We start from the raw sequence: 22,336 nt of genomic DNA on the forward strand, positions 1-22,336 counted from the left end.
CGCGACAACCACTCAGCAGGAAGAAGGTGCCACACAGACATCCAGACACATTCTCCAACCTTTATGTAACCTGAAGTACCCATCACTTACATGCACATTCTCAACACATCCGCACTCACATGTCTGTATCACTACATCCCTAACATGGCACATGTGCATATAAATATATGCAACGCTTCACTAGCAACACTCCATAACACAATTCATGTGTGCATACACCACTGCAACACTCCAAAACAATACATCCTGAACTCAATACATGTATGCATACATATATGCAATACGCAACTACAATACATCCATACATGCGTGCCTACTCACATGCAATGCACACAAAACAATAGTTCTGTGACACAATTCATGCATGCATACACAATTGCAATGCAACAATAACGAAGCATCCCTGACTAATATTTTCATGCAAAAAGAAACAGCGCTCCCATTTAAATACATCCATGACATATTTACCTCTTAGATAAACCACAAACATCTATGCCCCTTTGAAAACATATACTAATTACCTCCCACACAGGTCTCCATACAACGTCTGAAGCAATCTTGCCACCACAATTGAAGTACATTACAACCTCTCCCTAATTCTACATAAACACATCCTACATGTTCTTGTTGCTATAGCAAGTCTACACCTAAAAACAACTTATACAATGTTAAAAGAAAGATCATCCCATAACTCTCCACATTTTCAATTATGCTGGACATATCTTTGTACATTCACATTCACTTCTGATGCATGCAAGATGCATTCCTCATATGCATCTCACACGCTCACACCACTTGGTAGATTTAGCACAACTAAGGCCTCCTTACCCAATTACAATGTGTTTCATTATATCTGGCACATTGTCATCACATCCATCACATTTGGTAAGTGTGTGACTCCACATGCCCCACTGCACATCAATCAAACACCACTTCAAATGGCCTAATCCTACATCCATACCGTTTGAGCAGCACTTCAGTAAACACTACCCCTAAACACATCTTTGTCATTAGGCATCCCACTGTCACTTCATAACCCTTTTACATCATTCCCACCATACTACAGTAAGTTGTCAATAAACTATCGTGGTAGGTAAACTAAATAACACTCTTGACCAGTTAATTAAATATTCTAGTATGATCACTTGATTCTGATTGTGGCTGAATTGAGCTACACGGCTGCCTTGGCTCAGTCAGTGTACCTTGTGCATCTGCGTTCAAACTTCAAAGTGTCTTTCAAACTCAGTGCCTACAGGAACTCCCCTTTATCTCATTGAGTACCATTGTAGATTCTGCATGTACATTTTTCAAAGTGTCGGTGCTTCTGTTGTCCCCACTCCCATAGAGCCCCCTTGGACTCTATGGGAAGGGGGACTTACAATTTACTGGTGCCTTAGTTTCCGGGCAGTCAGGCACCAGTAAATCATTACGGATCTGGCAGCAACCCGCCGGTATCACTGGCACGGTTACCGCCGGACCGTAATGCGGCCCATTGAGTACATGCTACCTTTCTTTAATGAGAAATAAAGAAAAATACCTCTCTCCCCAATACTAAAGGGATCACCCTGCCCATCTAAGTAAGGTGCTTGTCTGTTGTCAGGAAGTCAAAGTATGGTTCGGCCTCAGTCCCAACCTAACTCTTACTGACCCCACCACTAACATGAATAACTCAAAGTAGACAAAAAGGATGTCTCTCTTCTCCTGGTCATCCCACTTCTTGGTGGGTTTCTCTTTAAAAATGTATCTTATCTCCTGTGGTTATTTATATTGGATTCTCCCTTTCATGAATCTGTTTCCTTGACAGTTTGGTTTCACAATACTTGTTAAACCGTTTTGCCCTCAAAGGGGGAGGCACTCCCATTGAGGTCCCACTTGCCCATACCCCTAGGGAAGGTCTTGCAGAGCTGGCTCACCTACCTAACCTCAAAGGAGGAAGCTCCCCTTTGGGCAGAAGGGACAAAACACCCCTCGATTAATCGCAACTACTTTGACAAACTTTCCAGGAACCGTCGCACTGATCACTCCCATCCCAAAGCATGCACATGAGCATAAATCATGGAGTTCCTATCTCCTTCTTATTTACTTTTTCCTGTTTCCTATTAGGGTGGAGGTTTAGATCTATGCACATCCTACTTCATAATCACATTTTGTCAGGGTACTGTTGCAGTGCGCTGAGCCATCAGGTGCTTATGTACGTTAATAACATCATATTTTCTCACCAGGCCTTTTGGAGAGAGGATTTCTCCATGCTCCGAAACACATTTGTTTGCTTGTGAAGCTGCCTCACTTTTTCCCCAGGGTGCTCTGAATGCCAGGAAATTTCTGATACCCTGTCCGATACTCCCATCCTTGACATCAGTGGTGTAAAGTAACTCCTCATGAATCTTCAGGTATTTGCTAATATAATCACTTTATTAAGTTACAAGACATGTCCAAGTTTGTTACAGGACAGCGCTCACTGGTGTCCACCGCCCAGGCTACATCACCTGGTCACAACATTCTAGCAATCACACATACACATTTTACAATGTCATCGCTCACTCTGAACTCAAACATGCCAAGCATTCGTCCATACAGACATACATTAAAATATATACACAAAACAGGTATCTCTAGATGATGAAAAAGCACCTGACTAATTATATGTTTCAATCCCTTAATTGGCATGGAATCGTCCTTACATTTATTTTGTTTGCTAAAATATTATGTAACCAGCCTAAATCTAGAATCTGGCTCAATAATACCCTCTTTAAATCTAAATCTCTTTTTAGAAGCACCAGTCAAGGCTGTCCTTCATCACGTCTTCTTTTTGGCCACATTAGAATCTCTTCTCCAAAATATGTGTACTGGCTCTGACATAAAAGGTATGAAATTCCATGAGCTCAACATTAAAGTTTATGCAGACATTCTTTTATATGTCTCAAAATCCAAATTCAATTTTAAATCTAGTTGAGTGTAATTAGCATTACACTTTAGTTTCTATTTATGAACTTAATAACTCAAATCCTCCCTCTCACAAACATCTGTCAACAGGCTGATGTGGATCATTTTAGCAAGTCACAGGCCAGGACTTTTATAGAATATGTTGTAATCTTTATTGCTCAACATATTCATTAAATTATTCATCCTCATCCCCCCCCCCAAAATTCTAAATTGGAATAAATGACTGATAAATGATCACACATATCTTTCATTGTGGGGAAGTCGTGAGTCTATTAAAAAGATGCTCACCTTTCTTATGCTACTTCCTATTTCCATTCTCCTAATCATATTTACTCACTCTTTCTTGAAAAGGATCAACTCTATTTTACTAAATTTCTCTGGAACACCAAGCCCTAACAGATCGCTCTTGACAAAATAAAGTTACCCAAATTTAAAGATGGGTTGCCTTTCAAGATATTTCCACATACCTTCATTCTTTTATGGTTAGATACATTTTTAACTAATTGATTTAGCTGAATGTTCTCCTGTATGGTGTCTATTGGAAACATCTTTGATCAAACCTTGCTGTATATCAAATGTTTAGAAATGTTGGATGGCCCCTTATTAAGAAATGGTCTGTACTTGCTTATATTAAATGGGCCTGGAACCTATTTGTCGATTCAGTTGGTGAAAATTACATTCCTCCAACTGATATCCTTTGGTCCAACACGTAAATTAAAACATCCAAACATTACTTTTGTTGGGGTTAGTAGAGGTGAAGCAAGTACTTTACAATTAAACATATTTACCCTTTAAATTACAAGATTCCTTCCATCTTGATAATACAAAATTGACAGCATATTTGAATCTTGTTAAAATGATGTAAGATTTATTGCCAAACCTTCCTTTTAAAAATATACCAAAGCATACAACTGTATTATTTGAGTCTGCTTCTATTAAAACATAATGGGCCTAATTCACAGAGGCGTTTTATAATGCCAAAACCCTATTGGAAAACACTCTATGAATAAGGGCCAATGTATTTATTAATATAATCATAAATATATGAAATCTCATAGGAATTTTGACATCAAATGGTAAACTGACCTTATGTGGGAGATGGATTTTTCTTTTACGATTCCCTTGGGCTGTTGGGAAAAGATGTGGACTTTTTAATACCGGTATTGTGGCCAATATTACCCAATATTTGAATTATGCAAATAGCAGTTTTTCACCCTCAACAAGTTTCAGAATTTCCTTCCCAAAAAGTGATTATTTTTGGCTGTTTAAAGAAACGATGGTTAATTTCAAGCATGCGATTTTTGGTTTTCAAGTAGTATATACGTTAGGATTACAAATGTAGTCATTGTTACAACAGATTTTAAAATGCTCTGTCCCTTTATGTTGAATGTTTTGGGTAACTCTGACATGATGTACATTAAATCAACAAATACATTAAAATTATGTATTGCTCTCTCTTTTCAAACTATTACAAAACATAAAAACTATGCAAAACTTTTAATGCCTGGTGCATTCTTATGTTCAATTCAGAGGATTGAAAACTATGCAGCAAAAGCTTTTTTCAAATGCACAAAAATAAGGAAATATGAACTCCTTTGCCATGTTCTTTTGATTTAAGTCTAGTTATTCCAGGTGTGAAGCACTATAATGAAAATTGAAATGTTCCAACACCTTGCGAAATTGAGCATGTGTCTTCCTCTGGCACTCTTTATTCCCTATGTCCCTGTGTTATCTGTATTGTATTTTCAGACTTTTAAACATTCTCAATTACATGAAATGTGTCCCTCCATTGTTATTACAGTTTTCTTTTTAATTCATATTAAATTATATCTTTTACAGACAATTGGTTAATTTCTTTCATCTTTGGATTGTCGTAAGTTTATTCATATTAGTGTCCTATTTACATATTTCATGGCTAGAATTATTTATCATGGCTTATTATTATAAGTAAGGCTCCAGTTATCTTCTTGATGGCCAGGATGTTCATATTCCTGCTGTAGGGGTGTGATTCCCAAACGATGTAACTAGGTAATGAGAAAGAACAAACCAGAATCCTTATGGGTTGCCTTCCTTGGGGTGGAACAGTGCTTAGTTGAAGGGTTGATGGTGGGCATTGATTAGGATAAGATCCTACCAAGAGTAAGGTAAAGGACTGGTGATCTCGGGGGAGGTCTGATGACTGGGTTAGTTGGCAATTTATTGCTTTTACTAGTAGTTCTAGTGTTATACTTTGGATTCAGTCCTGGGAGTGGAACAGGTGGTTGGAATAGTTGGGTTGGGTCACGTGACGTTGAGATTTTAGGTTTTTAGTGACAAGACTGTTTTCCCTAGTCTAAGGTCTAGTGGTAGTTCATTCTAAGTTGAAGGTCTGGACCCTCCCAGTCAGATATCCCTTCTTGTGTATTTGATGCACACAGTGTACCGATACTGGCAGATCTCAACCCTCTAGTTGGAGAATACATTTTCATTTCTTCACTGTGATTTTTGGTTCCAGTGTCCTCTTGTGCTCAGTGGAAAGGAGTTTACATTCAACTATTAATCTCATCAGGAGCCACCAGAGACTGTCAAGTTCAGCGAGATATGGGTGTTATTTCACACCCAGGACTGTATGGCTGCTCTGTTCTGGACTTGTTATAGCACTTAGGAGCACACATATAGAAGCTATTGCACTTTTACGGGTGGTCAGGCCCTCTCATTGGCCTAGGAACCAGGATCCAATCACAGACCATGCTGTGTAATGACATTCTCTCCGTTTACTGTAGCTACCGAAACATTACCATGGCAGCATGCTGCAGTGTCTCAAAGTTTCTGACAAGCCACATGTCCACACTACATAAAATACAAAAGCAAACAAATGAAATAAATCATCAAATGCATACAGACGCAAGGTCTAAACTTCAGAATCCACGTACCTCATCTATCTTGTTTAGAAATGAGTCGATAAAATCCCTTGGGCAGTCAGGCTGCCGGGTGATGGCGTGGTTCTCAATTTGTTCCCTCAGGAAGGCGTGCAATATCTCTGCATTTTCAAACATTTTGATGTGTGTTCCTGGAAGCCTCTTCACAACACTGGGAAATGCATTGTACAGCTGTGAAGATGAACATTTAAGAGATGAATGCATATTGGGCTGATGGGCAAGAGTTGGTGCCCATCCACAACATCAGAGAGGTATAGGGGGTTAATATGAACAACACATGGAACATTTGGGTTTTGAGTTTGAGCTTTGGCCACCCCACCCAGACCCATCAAGCAGTATGATCCCCTTGGTCTTTAGATATGAATATCATTTCCTGCTCCTCTCGAACAATCAATAACCTTGTTATGTATAATACACATACACACAAATAAATATACAAACACCTGAAATTCTTGTGTCCCCCAGTAGGCAAAAGTCTCAATTGCTATCCCAAGCTGTGTGAGGAACCTTTCATCTTCTGTATCGAACCGGTCGCCAAATAGCACTGTGCATGTAGTATTGGCTACAGCGGCTGTGATCCTGGTCATGGGGTCGAAAGGCGTTCCTGTATAAATAAAGTCAAGTACTGAGCAATCAGGATATGGCAAATTTCTTAGTAACAATTGTGAAGGTGTTCTAAAAAATGAGAATTCTGAAAACATTTAACTGTTCCCCATTTGGACACATTCAAACGTCTTGAAAACTTTGAAATGAACAGCAGTGCAGCAAGATCATGATCTGCAGGGCAATCATGCAGTCAGGTTCCTTATGATCTGCAGTGCAACAAAAGTGGGTTTTGTCACTTGAAATTCTAACTAGACATTCGGAAAGAACTGTGACCATGTGTGATTTTGCTTCTAGTCATCTATTTCCTTAATTCATGCTTTTGAGAGTTACCTATCCCATGTCTAGAACACAAGAGTGTCATTTTGGGGCAAGTAGGAATGTCGTGACCCCAATTCCAAACATTAGACACTAACATCGCTGTAAGAAGGCAAGGCATCCGGTGCACGTGGTGGTCTGACACCTATAACTTCGTCTATTATTTATTTATATTCAAACGGAAGGCAGCAACATTAAGGGAAAGTTCTGATGTAAGGCCACCTGAAATACCCAAATGACATGAACGTGGTTTATTTGCTTGTGAAAGTGGTTTATGGGTGTTGTCAGGGGGCAAAAATGGAAAGGCAGTGCACAGGTGTACACTACTTAAGACAACTGACTGTGCAAACTAGTCTTGGAATATGTAGCTGCTGGGAGAAACTATCAGGAGCAGCACTACTGCGTTGGTGAGACCGTATTGAATAGGACATGCCCTGCAGAATGCCTTGAAAATGGAGATCTTCATGACCGGAGCGGAGCTTGAATGCAGAGGCAGCATTTGGCCTAAAAGGGTTGTCATGCAGTATGGCAGGATGATGAAGAACACGTAGACCAACTCAAAGCACTGGATTAAAAGTATCCCACATACTGACACCTGCCCCAGAAGCATCAGCAGCTGTAAAGAGAAATCCCATTCATTTAAAGGGTTCAGTATTAAGGTAGCTCTCGAGATTTGATGAATATGTAATTTAGATAGGGTTTGTCTGTGTACTCCATTCATAGTATGTCTACAAATTAAAAAATGTTCATATGTTCATATTGCAATGCATTTCTCTCTGAAAAAACTCTTTCTTCATTGATGCAAAACTGATTGTACTGTAGTGTTTCCTAGAGGTGAACGTGGTTTGAAGTTTTGTTTGTTTATATATATTAAATTCTGGAATATTCTCCCATCCTATATCCTTTCCCGGGCCCAGCCTTTTATGTTTTTGCAGCTTTTGAGTAAGAGCGAGCATGGGCTAAAGCTTTGAACTGTTTTATCAACTGGAGCTGAAAGTATTCTGCTACCTATCTGTGTGTTTAAGTGGACACAGCTTTTTAGGGACTCCAGCGAGAGCAGTAAAAATGTACCAATTAAACAATTTTGTTGACAAGTAAGAAGAAGGTAATCTGTCTGATTTCAGTTATTTTGGCACTAAACAATTTGGGGAAAATTCTCAGGTTGATCATGATACTGTGGTAGCGGGATTTGATGGGGATTGTGGCTTTGACATACTAGTTGCATGGTTACTAAATTGTTAAAGTTAGCCACAATAACACTCTAGACCATGTTTTTAGGAGTTCACATTGGCCTTTGATACTCAGTGTCAATGCATAGATAAAAGGAAATATGAAGATCGCAGGCTAGTCAACTCACAGCAGTTTCTGGAGGCTTCAGTAATTAGAGTATGAGGTCTAATATTAACCCAGAGTCACAAATCCAAAGATTAAAGGGATAGTATTAGCCATTACATTCCCTGAATGTGTCATCAGCCTGCTATGATCATGGTATGTCACAGCAGGTGATGAGAGAGAGAGAGAAGCAGGTCATGGCTAAAACAGCTCAAGCACAGCGAGAAGTGCTCTGTGCGACGAACCAGAAGAAGGAGTTGTACACAAATCGGATGTTTGAATGTTGTTTTATTAAATAAAAGAATAAAATACCTAGCTTGCCCATCACTATGGAGTTTTCCCTACCTAACTAAACTAGATAAGGTGCTCATCAGGAGTCTAAAACAAAAACGTCCTCCGTTCAAGAATCGAAACCTATCTGACGGTACCACTTAGAAATAATAATAATAATAATAATAATAATTAGGCTTTTATATAGCGCTACAAACCCTCAGGTATCCGAGCGCTGCTTATTATTACCCACGGTGTGTGGTGCTCATTTATCGACCTCGGAAGGATGAAAGGCTGAGTTTGGCCCCGCCGGGATTCGAACCTGCGTTAACAGGCTCTGCACGGGTGTCAAAGCGAGCGCTCTACTCGCTGTGCCACTTGACCGGCTTATAATTAATAAATAATATAAATAAATTTAATAAATAATAATTAAATGCAGTATCTGCCCTTTAGCCAGGCCTTTCGGCTTTCTCTCAGGGTTTCAACAAACACATTCAAAAATGTATTATCTAGGCTATGTTTCTTATATATCCGGGTTTGGCCACTCTCCCAGATGAGCTTCTGGAATTCTTGATAGATATTTGTACACTGGGTCTCTGGCAGCTTCTGAGTCCCTCTAGACTCTCTCAAATTCCCATTTATAGTTGCAGTCTCTTCTGTTGCCACTCAACCATGTATATCCTTCTGACCTTTGTGTGCTCCCCTCCAGTGGATTAGAGTATCTTCCACTCTTTGACCTGTTATGATAATCTCCCACCTGGGGACTGTCCTCAGGTTTTACACATCTTTGTCGAAGTCCTTTATCAAGGATTACCAGTATTCATCACACATTATTTTAAACAACTGTCTCAGAGTCTCTTCTTATAGAGCTTCCTCTCTTCCCAAACTTTCACTCTCAATATTAAAGTTCCTTGTGTATAGTCCATACAATGCCCGTGGCCTCCCGCTGTTTCGAATCACCTGGGAACCTTCAGTTACAATGGGTGTATTCTGCAGACTCAGTGCTGGTATGTATCTGCTTTCCTTGTTGTCCACCTTGCGTTTCTCGCTCCTCACAGAGGCTCGCCTTTCTCGCTCCACTATTCCTCAGTGTTTGGCACAGCTTTGCCGATAGTAGGTTTTGCTCCTCCCACTGATTTGGGTATCACTGTTGTCTGTGTCCCCGACCCACTAACATCTGTTCGAGGTCACGCCACCCCTCAGGACAGTCTCCTAGGCTCCGTCCGTGCAGCAGTTTTCCCACTGCTTGCAACGCTGAGCCTTCAATGTCCTGGTTCTGCATTTTCTTGCTTGCTGGCTCTTGCTGGCTCAACAAAGCGCTGCCTCTCCAATGCAGAAATAAGTCAGAGGGTTTCCCCTGCGTACACGTCTCACCTTTGCCATGATTAGTTCTTTACTTTTATAGGCTGATTTGCATTCCACGCAGCGTTACATTTCTCTTCAGATGTTGCTCTTGTGCCAGCAATATCTGAAGCCAATAAAAGCAAAACCACTTTACTGGTGTTTACAAGCAGTCCCATATATGCAGAAAATCTGGCTTACCTAGTAAGTTCCTTGTGGGAAAGGGAGTCCGTAACCCCTACAGGGGATTTACTGCCAGTGAGGTCTCACTTGCCCAGACCCCTCTAGCGGGTCTTGCTGAGCAGCTCACCTCCAGAGCCTCAAAGGGGGTGGCTACACCTGTGGTGAAGGGACGAATACCCTATATTCATCACATAGGTTATGTCCATGGGATTATTACTGCACTTGGCTGCTATTTGCGGGATTTCCAGGCAGTCATGTTGATCTAAATGGGGGGAAAAGGTGGGGGAGGATTTAGGGGACAAGAGGGAAAGGAAAGGGTTTGGGCTAAACTGTTGGGGTGTGTAGAACCAGTAGCAACTGTTGTCTGTGTCAGTATGTTTTCTAAGTGGATATTGCATTTTTACACCAAAGGCGTTTTGTTTCTAGATTCGAGACCTCAACTGTCTGGGCTTGTAAGGATGCTTTGTCCAGTGGATGAGGTTCCCTAGGTATAGAGATGTGACTGTTTTGTCGAGGGGGGATATGTTTGGCCATTTGTGTTCTTTGAAGTGGTTGGGAAAAACATTTTTGGGATGGTAGGATTGTTCCTACTGGTATTGTCCATGGAGAGTTTTTGAGGAGGATTCTTTTTCTTTATTCTTGTATTAATTGTGGGTGGCATTTATAAGACCTGGTGGTTGATATTCTTATAAGGCTGCACCTCCAAGGTATGATGGTCTTCAGGTCTCCGTGTATCAGGTTATCTGTTGCTGGTGATGTTAGATGGGATGTGCCTGTTCTGGCTTAAAACGGTTGGAGTTAATGTCAATTGTTTTTCGTGCATTTTACCATTTTGTTTATTCTGGTGTGACGTTTGTTGGGTGGGCGGAATCTTGTATCGTGGAGATGATTTCATGGCACTGTATTGTAAAATATGTGTATGCTGCTGAGCTGTGAGCTGTTCTCTAACCTGGAGTATTAAAAAGCCAGGTTTAAAAAAAAAACAAATCCTCAATATAGCTAGGAGGGTGGAAAAAGCTGCTCTTCTGTATTTTCTCTTCTGACAGCACTTAGATCTGTGTAGTATGTGGCTGGTAGATCAGATAATGTGATCACATCATGTGTGGTATGTAGGGGGAATTCTCAGGGTTCCCTCCCGTCTAGTCTTAGTAAAAGTGTTGCTGCTATGTTTTGGATACGCTGTAATTTCTTGGTGAGGTAGTCTGACATACCGCTGCATAGGCTGTATGCCTAGTCGATTCCTGAAATTATCAGTGAAATTATGGTCAGTGTCTTGTGAGATATGGCATTAGGTATACGATTGAACATAGGTGGTAGAAGCACTTTCCTATTATGGCTTTGACTTGTTCTAGTGCAAGTACAGTGTCCATGGGAATTCCAATATGTATTACTGTTGAGGTCAATGTAATGGTCGTGTTCTCATTTATTCAGGCCCGGGAAGGAGTGCATGCGCACATGCTCTGGGTGAACATGATTTCCATTTTGTTTGGGTTCAGTTTCGAGTTGTTACTTGTCATCCAGACACTAATTTCGCTACTGCAGCTAGCAGGGTTGATATTGGTGTCTCATCTTGAAAAATAATGCATAGACGACATGACATATAGTCATGAGATGTTAGCCCATGCTTTCTAATTCGTTGCATGAAGAGGATGGTGGGCATTTATATGTTGAAAATAAGCTGGGAAAGATAGGATCCCTTTGGGATGCCATATTTGATGGTTCATGATCTTGAGATGTAGGAAGGTACATATTTCATTTTGGTTCTGTCTGCAAGGGAGGATGGTATCCTTTGTAGTGCAGTTCTGCAAATGCCTGATTCTTTTAGACTATTGATTAATGTTTTGTGGTTGGTGTTGTTGAAGGCACCAGTGTGACAGCTGAACATATGTCATTGTCAGCATTGCGTTTTAGGTGAGTCCCATTGGAGAGAAGTGCCATATTGAATACTTTAATTGGTCTGAATTGGTCCATTACTCCTTTATGATATGATATTTTATTTATATTGCGCCCATATACAAGTCTTTCAGGGCACGGCGAGGCAAGGGAGGGGCACAAGGTACGACAAAACAACGATCTTACCAGACCAAGTGACATTGAGAAAGCGCAAGTGCAGGAGAGAGTGAAGGGGGAAGTGCAAGGGGCAGGGGAGGAGTGGGAGTGCTGAACACGTGATCAAAACAACAACAGGTAGTGGTGGCAAGTGCAAGAATAAGGCAGAGATGAGTGTCTAATAAGTGCAGGACGGGGACTGTAGGGTTGCAGATACAGACCCAAGTGCAAGGGTTGTCACGAGGCAGTGAGGGTATGCACCTGGGTGGGCAGGGATCTGGGCCCGAAATCACAGGGTAGCCAGGTGCCCAGTGCCGAAACAGACAGAGATCAGTAGGGGAGAGGAAAAGAGAAGGCAGAATCAAAGAAGAAGGTCTTGAGGTGCTTCCGGAACCGGATATTGTTCTCCTCAATTTTCAGACAGGCAGGAAGGCTGTTCCAGAGAGAGGCCCCAGCCGAAGAAAGATCTACCCCCAACTCATTGCTTGGAGTAGCGACTCACCCTGAGGGAGTTGGAGGTGGAGGAGCAAAGAGCTTGAGTAGGAAGGTATTTCCGAAGAGAGAGTTGAAGCTATTGCGGACCCAGGCCCCTGCAGGATCTACGTGATTTTACAGAACCGAAAAGTCTGACTCCCAAAAGTCCGTTTTTTCTTCTTCAATTTTCCTCAAATATATATGTGGGGGCCCCCCACATTACCCCTATACATTTTTTATTCACTTTATCCCCCCCACATATATATATGCAGGAAATTGGGGGTTGAACTTTTGGGGGTCAAACTTTTGGGAGTAGGTGATTTTGTACAACACCGCCCCAGCAGGCCTTGTGGACAATGCGGTGGGTCTTGAACTTAATCCTTTCAGCCACTGGGAGCCAATGAAGAGATTTCAGGGCTGGAGAGATACGATCCGTTGGCTTGAGGCCAAGGACAAGTCTCGCAGACCTGTTCTGGATGAGTTGCAGAGGGCGGAGGGCAGTAGCAGGCAGATTTAGAAAGAGGCTGTTGCAGTAGTCCAGCCTAGAGAGAACCAGAGCTCTAGAGACAGTGAGCTTCTGAGGGAAGGAGAGGAAAAGACGAATACCTCTGAGGAGGTGTAGTTGGTAGTTTGACTTCTTAGAGACGAGACATCAGAGATGTGTGGAGAAAAGGAAAGTGTGGAGTTGAAGATGACCCCAAGGTTCTTAGCCTCACAGGTGGGAGCAGGGAAGGATGGTGCAGGCAGAGGTCGTTGGTGGCACACCACTCATGTATTGCAGACAGACAGTCAGAGATGAGCGAGGAAGAAGAGGTGGCAGAGGGGAGCCTGAAAATGAGCTGAGTGTCATCAGCATAGCACTGAAAATTGGAGCAGAGAGCAGCAATGCGGTGGGCAAGGGGTGCCAGGTATTGGTTGAAAAGCCAGGGAGAGAGGTTAGATCCCTGGGGAACACCACAAGTGGACAGTGAGCTAGAGGAAAGGAAGGACCCGAGTTGGAACTGGGAGGGTCGGTTGGAGAGGAAGGAGGAAGGAGGTCAGCCAGGCCAGGGCCTGATCAGTGATACCCATGTTATCACTTAGGCGGTTGAGCAGGATGGCATGGTTAACTGTGTCAAAGGCAGAAGAGAAAGTGAGTAGGATGAGGACAGAGGGGAAATTAGAATCAAGGTTGGAGAGCAGGTCTTTTGATTGTACATGTTCTGGGATTTTCATGTATAGGTTGCTTATCAGCCTGTAGTTGGTGAGGTTGTCTGCTGTTCCTGTAATATTTTTACAGAGGGGTTTAATGCAGGCTGCTTGGTACTATTCCAGAGTTCAGCTTACTATTGCCAAACACTTATGAACCAATCACTGGAGGTTACTTGCAGAGAAAGCTTTTGAAAATGTCTGGAAGGCAAGGGTCATTGGGTGACCTATCCTTATTACTCCCTTTGATACATTTTAGAAAGTTTTCTGTAACAATGAGTCTGAAATGGTTGAGCTCTGTTGGTGTTGTTTGGGTTTCTGTATTGGAGGGGACTGTTCTTTATTGCCTCGGAGGTAGCTGTGTTGATAGCTTGCTGGAAGTTGATTGTGTTCCTGAAATGGTCTGAGATGTGGCTTCAAAGCTTCTTGGAAGGTGTGGGAATGTTGCATGTGGTAGGGCTTCTCATCTCACTGATTTTGAACATTTCTTTTTGTGGGGTAGCTGCTGCTCTGGTTCTTTCAGAGTAGTGCCATGTAGTGCCATATTTTTTGCTTTTAACATGTCTGCTTTCTATATACAATGTAGCAGTTTAGTTAGACTTTGTCAGCCTGGTTGTTTTTTCCATGCTTGCACTAATTTCCGATTGGTTTTCTGGAGGGTTCAGGGTTGTGGAGCACTTTTCTGCTTCTTTTTCTGTGATGAGGTGAACGGCTTTAGGCTTGCCTGAGTGTCCAAGCCTTTTCTCACCCAATTGGAGGGTTCTTTTGCAAAGTTATTAGGCCTTTATTGGTCCAATTCAAGACTATCTGGTGTATTATACTCTTATTACTTGTACTAGATTCTCTAGGTCAAATTCTTTCCAGAATCTATTGGCTATGGGTGCATGTTTGTTTGCTGCACGTATGCAAGCTGGGTTGTGGATTGTAAAAGGGATCATGAGGTGCTCACTTCAAATCACCGATATGGGGGGGGGGGGTGGAGTGGTGTTAAGTGCATGTCTGGCAAAATGAATTGCTGCGTTCACAATTTGAGACGAAGACTTGCAAGGTAAGCGTAAAATGATTTGGTTGACATTTCATCCTCTTCCTCAAATCAGATGTTAAAATCATGTAGGAAGATGTTGTCATCTTCCACTGCTGGGTTTGCCACTGCACCTGCGAGTCTCTCTGCAAATCTGAGGTTGTGAGTTGATGGTGTGTATAGAAGTAGGAACATTAGGTTATTTGGTGGCTGAGAGTGAAGTTGATGAGAAGCGAGTGACACTCTTGGATGTCTGTCAATGGTATGGATGAGAGAAGGTGTTATTGTGGAGAATGGCAAGGCCTATCCCTCTCCTTTGCTGTTGATTTGTTTGTCTGAGTTTGAAGTTGTTATCGAGTATTTCGTGAGCCACTGTTTTGTACTGTCTGATAGTTATGTTTCTGTAAGGAATCGGTAAGCTGAGCCTCCTATACTCAGAATCTAATGGATTTCTGCTCTGTGCTTTGTCATCAAACATATATTAATCAAGTTGTTGTGTATCTTGTTCCAACAAGCTGCGTGTGGGGTTGGTGTGTCCTGTGCCACAGGATCAACTTCTATTACTTTAATATCCTGTGCATTACCTGTAAAGGTGATGAGCAGGTGGGAGCCCCATAGTTTGCCAGGCTGCTGTTGAACGAAATCATTCTTATTACCTTGGAATGGTACTCATCCTGAGGCATTTTGCAAACTGCAGCGCGACCGAGGACCCATCAAGGAATAATGTTACAAGGATCCTGGATGCGCATAATTGGCAATAGTGCTGCTTCATGGCAACTCGTGCCCACTGAATTTAGCAAGGACTGTCCCTATGAGGCACAATGGAACGTAAGCAAAGTGGAGCGCATATACATAAAAGGTATGTGACAACTACTGTCGGGCTATAAGCACGTTTCACAATGATTATCTTGCAGGAAGAAAGGCTCAGAGGTGCAAAGGCTTTAACTTCTGCAGTGTTGATGGGAAACCAAGAAGCACAGTACAGTGCACATTAATAGCAGCAACATTCAGCTATTGGCTGCTCCATGGACACTGTTTCCTACAGCGCTGTTCCATAGGCAGATACTATGCTGCCCTTAAAATGCAGCTAAGGTATTTGGGATGATAACACTGGGTCATTGTGGATGTAAATACGACTTCCAACTCCAAACTCAGTTCCTAACCTGGTTCCAATATAAGTGAACATTTTCCATCCTGAGAACTGTCCAATGTGTATTAAAAGCAGGTTTATATCAGCAATGTGCATGCAAACGCAGTACCTCCACGCTTCCTAGCTAATCCTGGAACTCCACCTATTATTTGGCCAGAATAGACAAGAGTATTGGTTATTATCAATCTGTAAACAGGATGCTGTTGTTGCATTCCCTTGACTTAGAAGGCCAACACATTTACAGATGGCTTCGGAAACTGTGTTTATGAAAAGGTGGCGATGGACGGGATGGGTATGGAGTGGTTGTTCACAAATTGGATGACAAATATTTTCCAAAGACCAACCAAGAAATAGACGATATATCTTATTCAACTAAGCACGGCCAGCATACCTTCATTGGTGAATGTTTGCCAGGCTTCAATGACTAATTTATGTCATTTTGATGCAGGAAATGTCATGGCTGAATTGAAGAAATAATCATGCATACTAATAGCAACAGTATAGAGTGGCTGGTCGGAGATCCAAGCGTGCTAGATTATATAACTATCTCTTAGGAAGTAGAAAACAAGGTAATGTGTGCCAAACTTAGCCAGACGCTCTGAATACAGTCAATAACTACTGGTATTGATTGCATTCAAAGCATTCTTGCTTCATTCAGCAAAGCATTTCTCTGCATTCACGAACAGCAATGCAACTTCCTAGCAATATTTATTTCATCAAAACACGATTTTGTCATTTCGACGTTACAATAATACCCAAAGTAACGCACCAAGGTTAAAGCTAAAACCTAGAACAATGCTTTTACTTTTGAATAGAGAACCTTGTTATTGAAATACTAACAAAAAACTAATTTAATTAACTAGCATGTTTGTGTGCATTTAATGTTCTCACTATTACAACCCCGAGTTCCAAAACCTACATTGTTATTATCAGTGCATGCGTATAGACTTAGGGGACGTTTTCTAGCCTCTGCCCGAACCTAAATCAGTGGGGTGTTTGACGTTTAAGACAGCTTAGGTGTCAGATAATCTCTCAGTAAAGAATGAACTTCCACAACTTGGCTGACCTGGGCATTAATTCAGAATGATTACAAGAGAACATGGGGATGAGGCAGGTCACCGAGGAGTAAAAAGAGGGCGAGATCAGCAGAGTAGAGAGGGAATGATAAGCAGGTAATCCGAGGAGAAACTAGACTCGCATGGAGTACAAAAGAGAGGGAGCCCAGAGGAGAGCCAAAAGGAGAAGGAGGGAAGCAGGCAGTACACGAGGAGAGAGATCTACAGGGAGTACAAATGGATGGAGGCGAGCCACGGTTTAAAAAAGGAGAAAGGGGACAACATGGGGAAGGAGCAAAGGGGAGAGATACTGAAGGAAGCACACAGTAAATGTAGAGAAAGATAGAGAGACCGAAGAGCGGGGATTGATGGCCACAGTGAGTGCAACTAGAAATGGTGTCAGCAGGAGTAAGAAGGTGAGAGATTCAGCAGGTATTACAAAGTAGATAAGGACTGCAGGGAGTTACAAAGGAGGGAGTAGACACATTGCAAAAGGGAGAGCGTTGATGCAGTAGTACGAAAGGGAGTTGAATGAAGCAAAGAGTACACAGGGTAAGGAGCTTAGCAGGCAATAAAAAAGGATGCGAAAGAAGCAAGGTGTACACAGGACAAAGATCTCTGTATGGAATACAAAATGATGTGAAAGAAGAAAGGAGTGCAAAGGATAAAGAGCTCTCTGGGGAATACAAAAGGATGAGAAAGAAGCAAGGAGTGCAAAGGATAAAGAGCTCTCTGGGGAATACAAAAGGATGAGAAAGAAGCAAGGAGTGCAAAGGATGAAGAGCTCTCTGGGGAATACAAAAGGATGAGAAAGAAGCAAGGAGTGCAAAGGATAAAGAGCTCGCTAGGGAATACAAAAGGATGAGAAAGAAGCAAGGAGTGCAAAGGATAAAGAGCTCGCTAGGGAATACAAAAGGATGAGAAAGAAGCAAGGAGTGCAAAGGATAAAGAGCTCGCTAGGGAATACAAAAGGATGAGAAAGAAGCAAGGAGTACAATGGGCAAGGGCTTAGTAGGGAATACAAAAGGGGATTGACAGAAGCAAGGAGTACACATGATAGAAAACCTAGAAGGGATACAAAAGGGAATTGAAAGAGGTTTAGTGGGTAATGAAAATGGGTGAGTGAGAAGCAAAGCTTACACATGGTAAAGAGCTTAGTGGGGCATACAAAAGGATGAGAAAGAAGCAAGGAGTGCAAAGGATAAAGAGCTTGCTAGGGAATACAAAATGGTGAGAAAGAATCAAGAAGTACACTGGGCAAGGGCTTAGTAGGGAATACAAAAGGGGTTAGAACGATGTAGCAGGTATTACAAAAGGATGTGAAAGATTAAAGGATTACACATGGAAAAGAGCTTGAGAGGGTGAGATTTACACAGGGTAAATGGCTTATGGAATGCAAATGGTTAGAAAGAAGCAAGGAGAACACAGGGGGGGGGTCAAAAGCTTAGTGGGGAATGCTAAAGGCTGACAAGCAAGAGGTACACAGGGTAAATAGCCTAATAATACATAGAAGGGGTGAGAAAGAAGCCAGGAGTACACATGGTGAAGAGCTGAGTAGGAATACAAAAGGATGAGAAAGAAGCAAGGAGTACACATGGTGAAGAGCTGAGTAGGAATACAAAAGGATGAGAAAGAAGCAAGGAGTACACAGGGTAAAGAGCTTAGTAGGGGATACACAAGGATAAGAAAGAAGCAAGGAGTAAACAGAGCAATGAGCTTAGTAGAAACTACAAATGGATGACAAGCAAGGAATACACAGGAGAAAGAGTTTAGTATGGAATACAAAAGGGGGAGAAAGAGGTAAAGAGTACACAGGGGAAAGACGTTATGCCCATGTTAAACCTGTTCTAGTTCAATCTACTATGTTATTAAAATACTACACAATGAAACCACATTCACTTTACTAATTCTATGTTAGTCTATTTACTTTTCTCACTCTTACAGCAGCATTTTTTACTTCAGCACATAAAGTCCAAAACATGTATTGCTACTACCACCATGTGCTAATAGTAAAGAGCTTATAATGAATACAAAGGGTTGAGAAAGAAGCAATGTACACAGGGAAAAAAAGCCTAGTAAGGAATTCAAAACAGTGATCAACAAGCAAGGAGTACGGAGGGTAAAGAGCTTAGTAGGGAAATACAAAACTGTGATAAGCAAGGAGTACACATGGTAAATAATAGTAGCGAATACAAAACCGTGATAAACAATACGAAGGGTAAAGAGCTTATTAGGAAATATGTGAAAGAAGCAAGGAGTACACATGGTAAAGAGCTTAGTGGGGAATACAAAAGGGTGAGGAAGAAGCAAGGGGTACACAGCTTAGAGGGTAAAGAGCTTAGTAGGGAATACAAAAGGATGAGAAAGAAGCAAGGAGTACACTGGGCAAGGGCTTAGTAGGGAATACAAAACGGGATTGACAGAAGCAAGGAGTACACAGGATAAAGGCTTAGAAAGAATACAAAAGGGGTTTGAAAGATGTTTTGCGGGTAATAAAAATAAGGGTGTGAAAGAAGCAAGGATTACACATGGAAAAGATCTTAGTGGGGAATACAAAAGGGTGAGAAAGAATCAAGGAGTAAACAGGGTAAATGGCTTAGGGAATGCAAATGTTTAGAAAGAAGCAAGGAGAACACAGGATCAAAAGCTTAGTTGGGAATGCTTAAAGATGACAAACAAGGAGTACACAGGGTAAATAGCCTAGTAATAAATACAAAGGAGTGAAAACGAAGTCAGGGGTACACAGGGTGAAGAGCTAAGTAGGAATATAAAAGGATGAGAAAGAAGCAAAGAGTACACAGGGTAAAATGCTTAGTAGGGAATACACAAGGGTAAGAAAGAAGCAAGGAGTAAACAGGGCAAAGAGTTAAGCAGAGAATACAAAACAATGACAAGCAAGGAGTACACAGGAGAAAGATCTTAGTGGGGAATACAAAAGGGTGAGAAAGAATCAAGGAGTAAACAGGGTAAATGGCTTAGGGAATGCAAATGGTTAGAAAAAAGCAAGGAGAACACAAGGTCAAAAGCTTAGTTGGGAATGCTTAAAGATGACAAACAAGGAGTACACAGGATAAATAGCCTAGTAATAAATACAAAGGAGTGAAAACGAAGTCAGGAGTACACAGGGTGAAGAGCTAAGTAGGAATATAAAAGGATGAGAAAGAAGCAAAGAGTACACAGGGTAAAATGCTTAGTAGGGAATACACAAGGGTAAGAAAGAAGCAAGGAGTAAACAGGGCAAAGAGTTAAGCAGAGAATACAAAACAATGACAAGCAAGGAGTACACAGGAGAAAGATCTTAGTGGGGAATACAAAAGGGTGAGAAAGAATCAAGGAGTAAACAGGGTAAATGGCTTAGGGAATGCAAATGGTTAGAAAAAAGCAAGGAGAACACAAGGTCAAAAGCTTAGTTGGGAATGCTTAAAGATGACAAACAAGGAGTACACAGGATAAATAGCCTAGTAATAAATACAAAGGAGTGAAAACGAAGTCAGGAGTACACAGGGTGAAGAGCTAAGTAGGAATATAAAAGGATGAGAAAGAAGCAAAGAGTACACAGGGTAACATGCTGAGTAGGGAATACACAAGGGTAAGAAAGAAGCAAGGAGTAAACAGGGCAAAGAGTTAAGCAGAGAATACAAAACAATGACAAGCAAGGAGTACACAGGAGAAAGATCTTAGTATGGAATACAAAAGGGGGAGAAAGACATAAGGAGTACACAGGGGAAATAGGTTGTGCTCATGTTAAACCCGTTCTAGTTCAAACAAGCTGCAAATAACTTTAAGCTTAGTAGGCAATACAAAATGTTGAGAAAGAAGCAAGGGTTAACACAGGGTAAAGAGCTTAGTAGGGAATACAAAACAGTGATAAACAAGCAAGGAGTACACAGGGGAAAAAGCTTAGTAGGGAATACAAAACAGTGATAAACAAGCAAGTGACATGAAAATGAGCCTAATTTAAGACAGCTTTTCATATCTCATGCTGCCTGTAGCTAGTGAACCAATAAAAAATGTAAAGGACAGCTTTTTCATATCTCATGCGGCCTGCAGCCATCTATAACTGAAAATGTTCATCAAACATACAGCACATGTTTTCACTGAAGGCCAGTGTGCACACGTGCTGGACGCATATTCTTGGCCTCAACGAGGTCCAGGAAGTGGTGCTTTCCTGTTCTGGCAGATGAGTAAACCACAAACGACAGATAGCTTCACGATTGCAGCCCCCGTCTCTGGAACTCTCTCCCACCCTATCTACCCAACGAAACCTCGCTATCTGAATTAAAAAAAACAACTCAAAACCTGGTTGTTCAACAAGTACTAATACTCTTTTAAACACTCGTTACCCCTAGATGGTAAATCCCAGACAACATTAGTTCATCGCTATATCATAAGATAGACTATATTGACTTATATATGCCTATTATACTGCTGCAACCTAAAATGTATGTAACCTGGACCTGATAACTAAGATATGTATTCTGCTGTAATCTAAGATGTACGTAACCCTATTTGCTAATGAAGATATATGTAACTACGCCGTGATACCCAAGGGTTTGGGCGTACATCCAAATGCAATAAATAATTAAAAAAAATAGCTGCCTGTTTTAACTGCACACCAGTAGGTGTGAGCGTTGACTTCACACCATTAGGTGTTATCTGGGATCAGCCAAGGGACTTTACAAGAAGTGTTAGATCTAAGTTAAGACCCACGGAATGCCATACAAAGCCCTAAGCAAAAAGCGAGGGAGATGTCTCTAGACAACAGATATATGATGCAGAACTCCACGAATGCCATAAAGTGCAGTGAAGGCATTCACTGAAGAGGTGCAAAAACCCACCTAATATAGTTTTACATGGGATACCTAACTCAACTAATACAGTGGCACGCTCAGCCCTAGGCTATTCTGTTCCGGATCGCGGATATGACGAATGTACAAGGGCAGGGAAACCATGTCCCTTCATACATATAAGGGCCAAGCAAAAAAGGGAAAGGGAAGAACATAAGCAGACTTGCCAGAGCATTGAGGCCTGCGGGGCTGGAGAGGAGTGCAGCACAGAGGAGTCCTGAGCAGAGCAGCAGCAGGAAAGAGACATCCGGGCCCAGCCAAGCAGAACTAACCAACCCCAGAAGGAGCCGTTTAATATGAAGCACATTCTTCTCTAAACGTGAGTGAAGGGTGGGGGCTTGCTGAATGCATTTAGACTGATGGCATGTAATATAGTGTAGCATAGCTCCATGAGACAAGGATTGAACATGCTGTTAAACTAAAACCACCACGTGTTCTATTATTTATCTATTCAAACATGCTTGTTGCCCACATGGCAATTTTGTTCATTAGTGTGATGTTATGCTATGTTATATCTGCTTTTGCTTTAGCTAGTTTAATGAAAATAAGAGCCCTCAGAAGACAGGGGATCATATTAAATGCATTAACATGATAACTCCTGTGTGAAGTGTATAATTCAGAGCAATGCGTCAGAGTGGTATCTC

General features: G+C 41.6%; 1 protein-coding gene across 1 annotated transcript in view; it reads right to left on the reverse strand.

Moving 5' to 3' along the window:
• The window catches only part of LOC138582868 (cytochrome P450 2C23-like), a 294,173-nt gene that overhangs the window by 53,667 nt on the left and 218,170 nt on the right, over positions 1 to 22,336 (reverse strand). Inside the window, exons 4-5 of the mRNA XM_069654560.1 lie at positions 6,305 to 6,465; positions 5,856 to 6,032 (exon numbers count right to left, since the gene is read on the reverse strand). Of these exons, the coding sequence (XP_069510661.1) occupies positions 5,856 to 6,032; positions 6,305 to 6,465 (338 nt within the window). The remainder of the gene's footprint in view (positions 1 to 5,855; positions 6,033 to 6,304; positions 6,466 to 22,336) is intronic.

Source organism: Ambystoma mexicanum, chromosome 3q (assembly GCF_040938575.1).
Source record: "Ambystoma mexicanum isolate Mex_15411 chromosome 3q, UKY_AmexF1_1, whole genome shotgun sequence".
Taxonomy (NCBI): Eukaryota; Metazoa; Chordata; class Amphibia; order Caudata; family Ambystomatidae; genus Ambystoma; species Ambystoma mexicanum.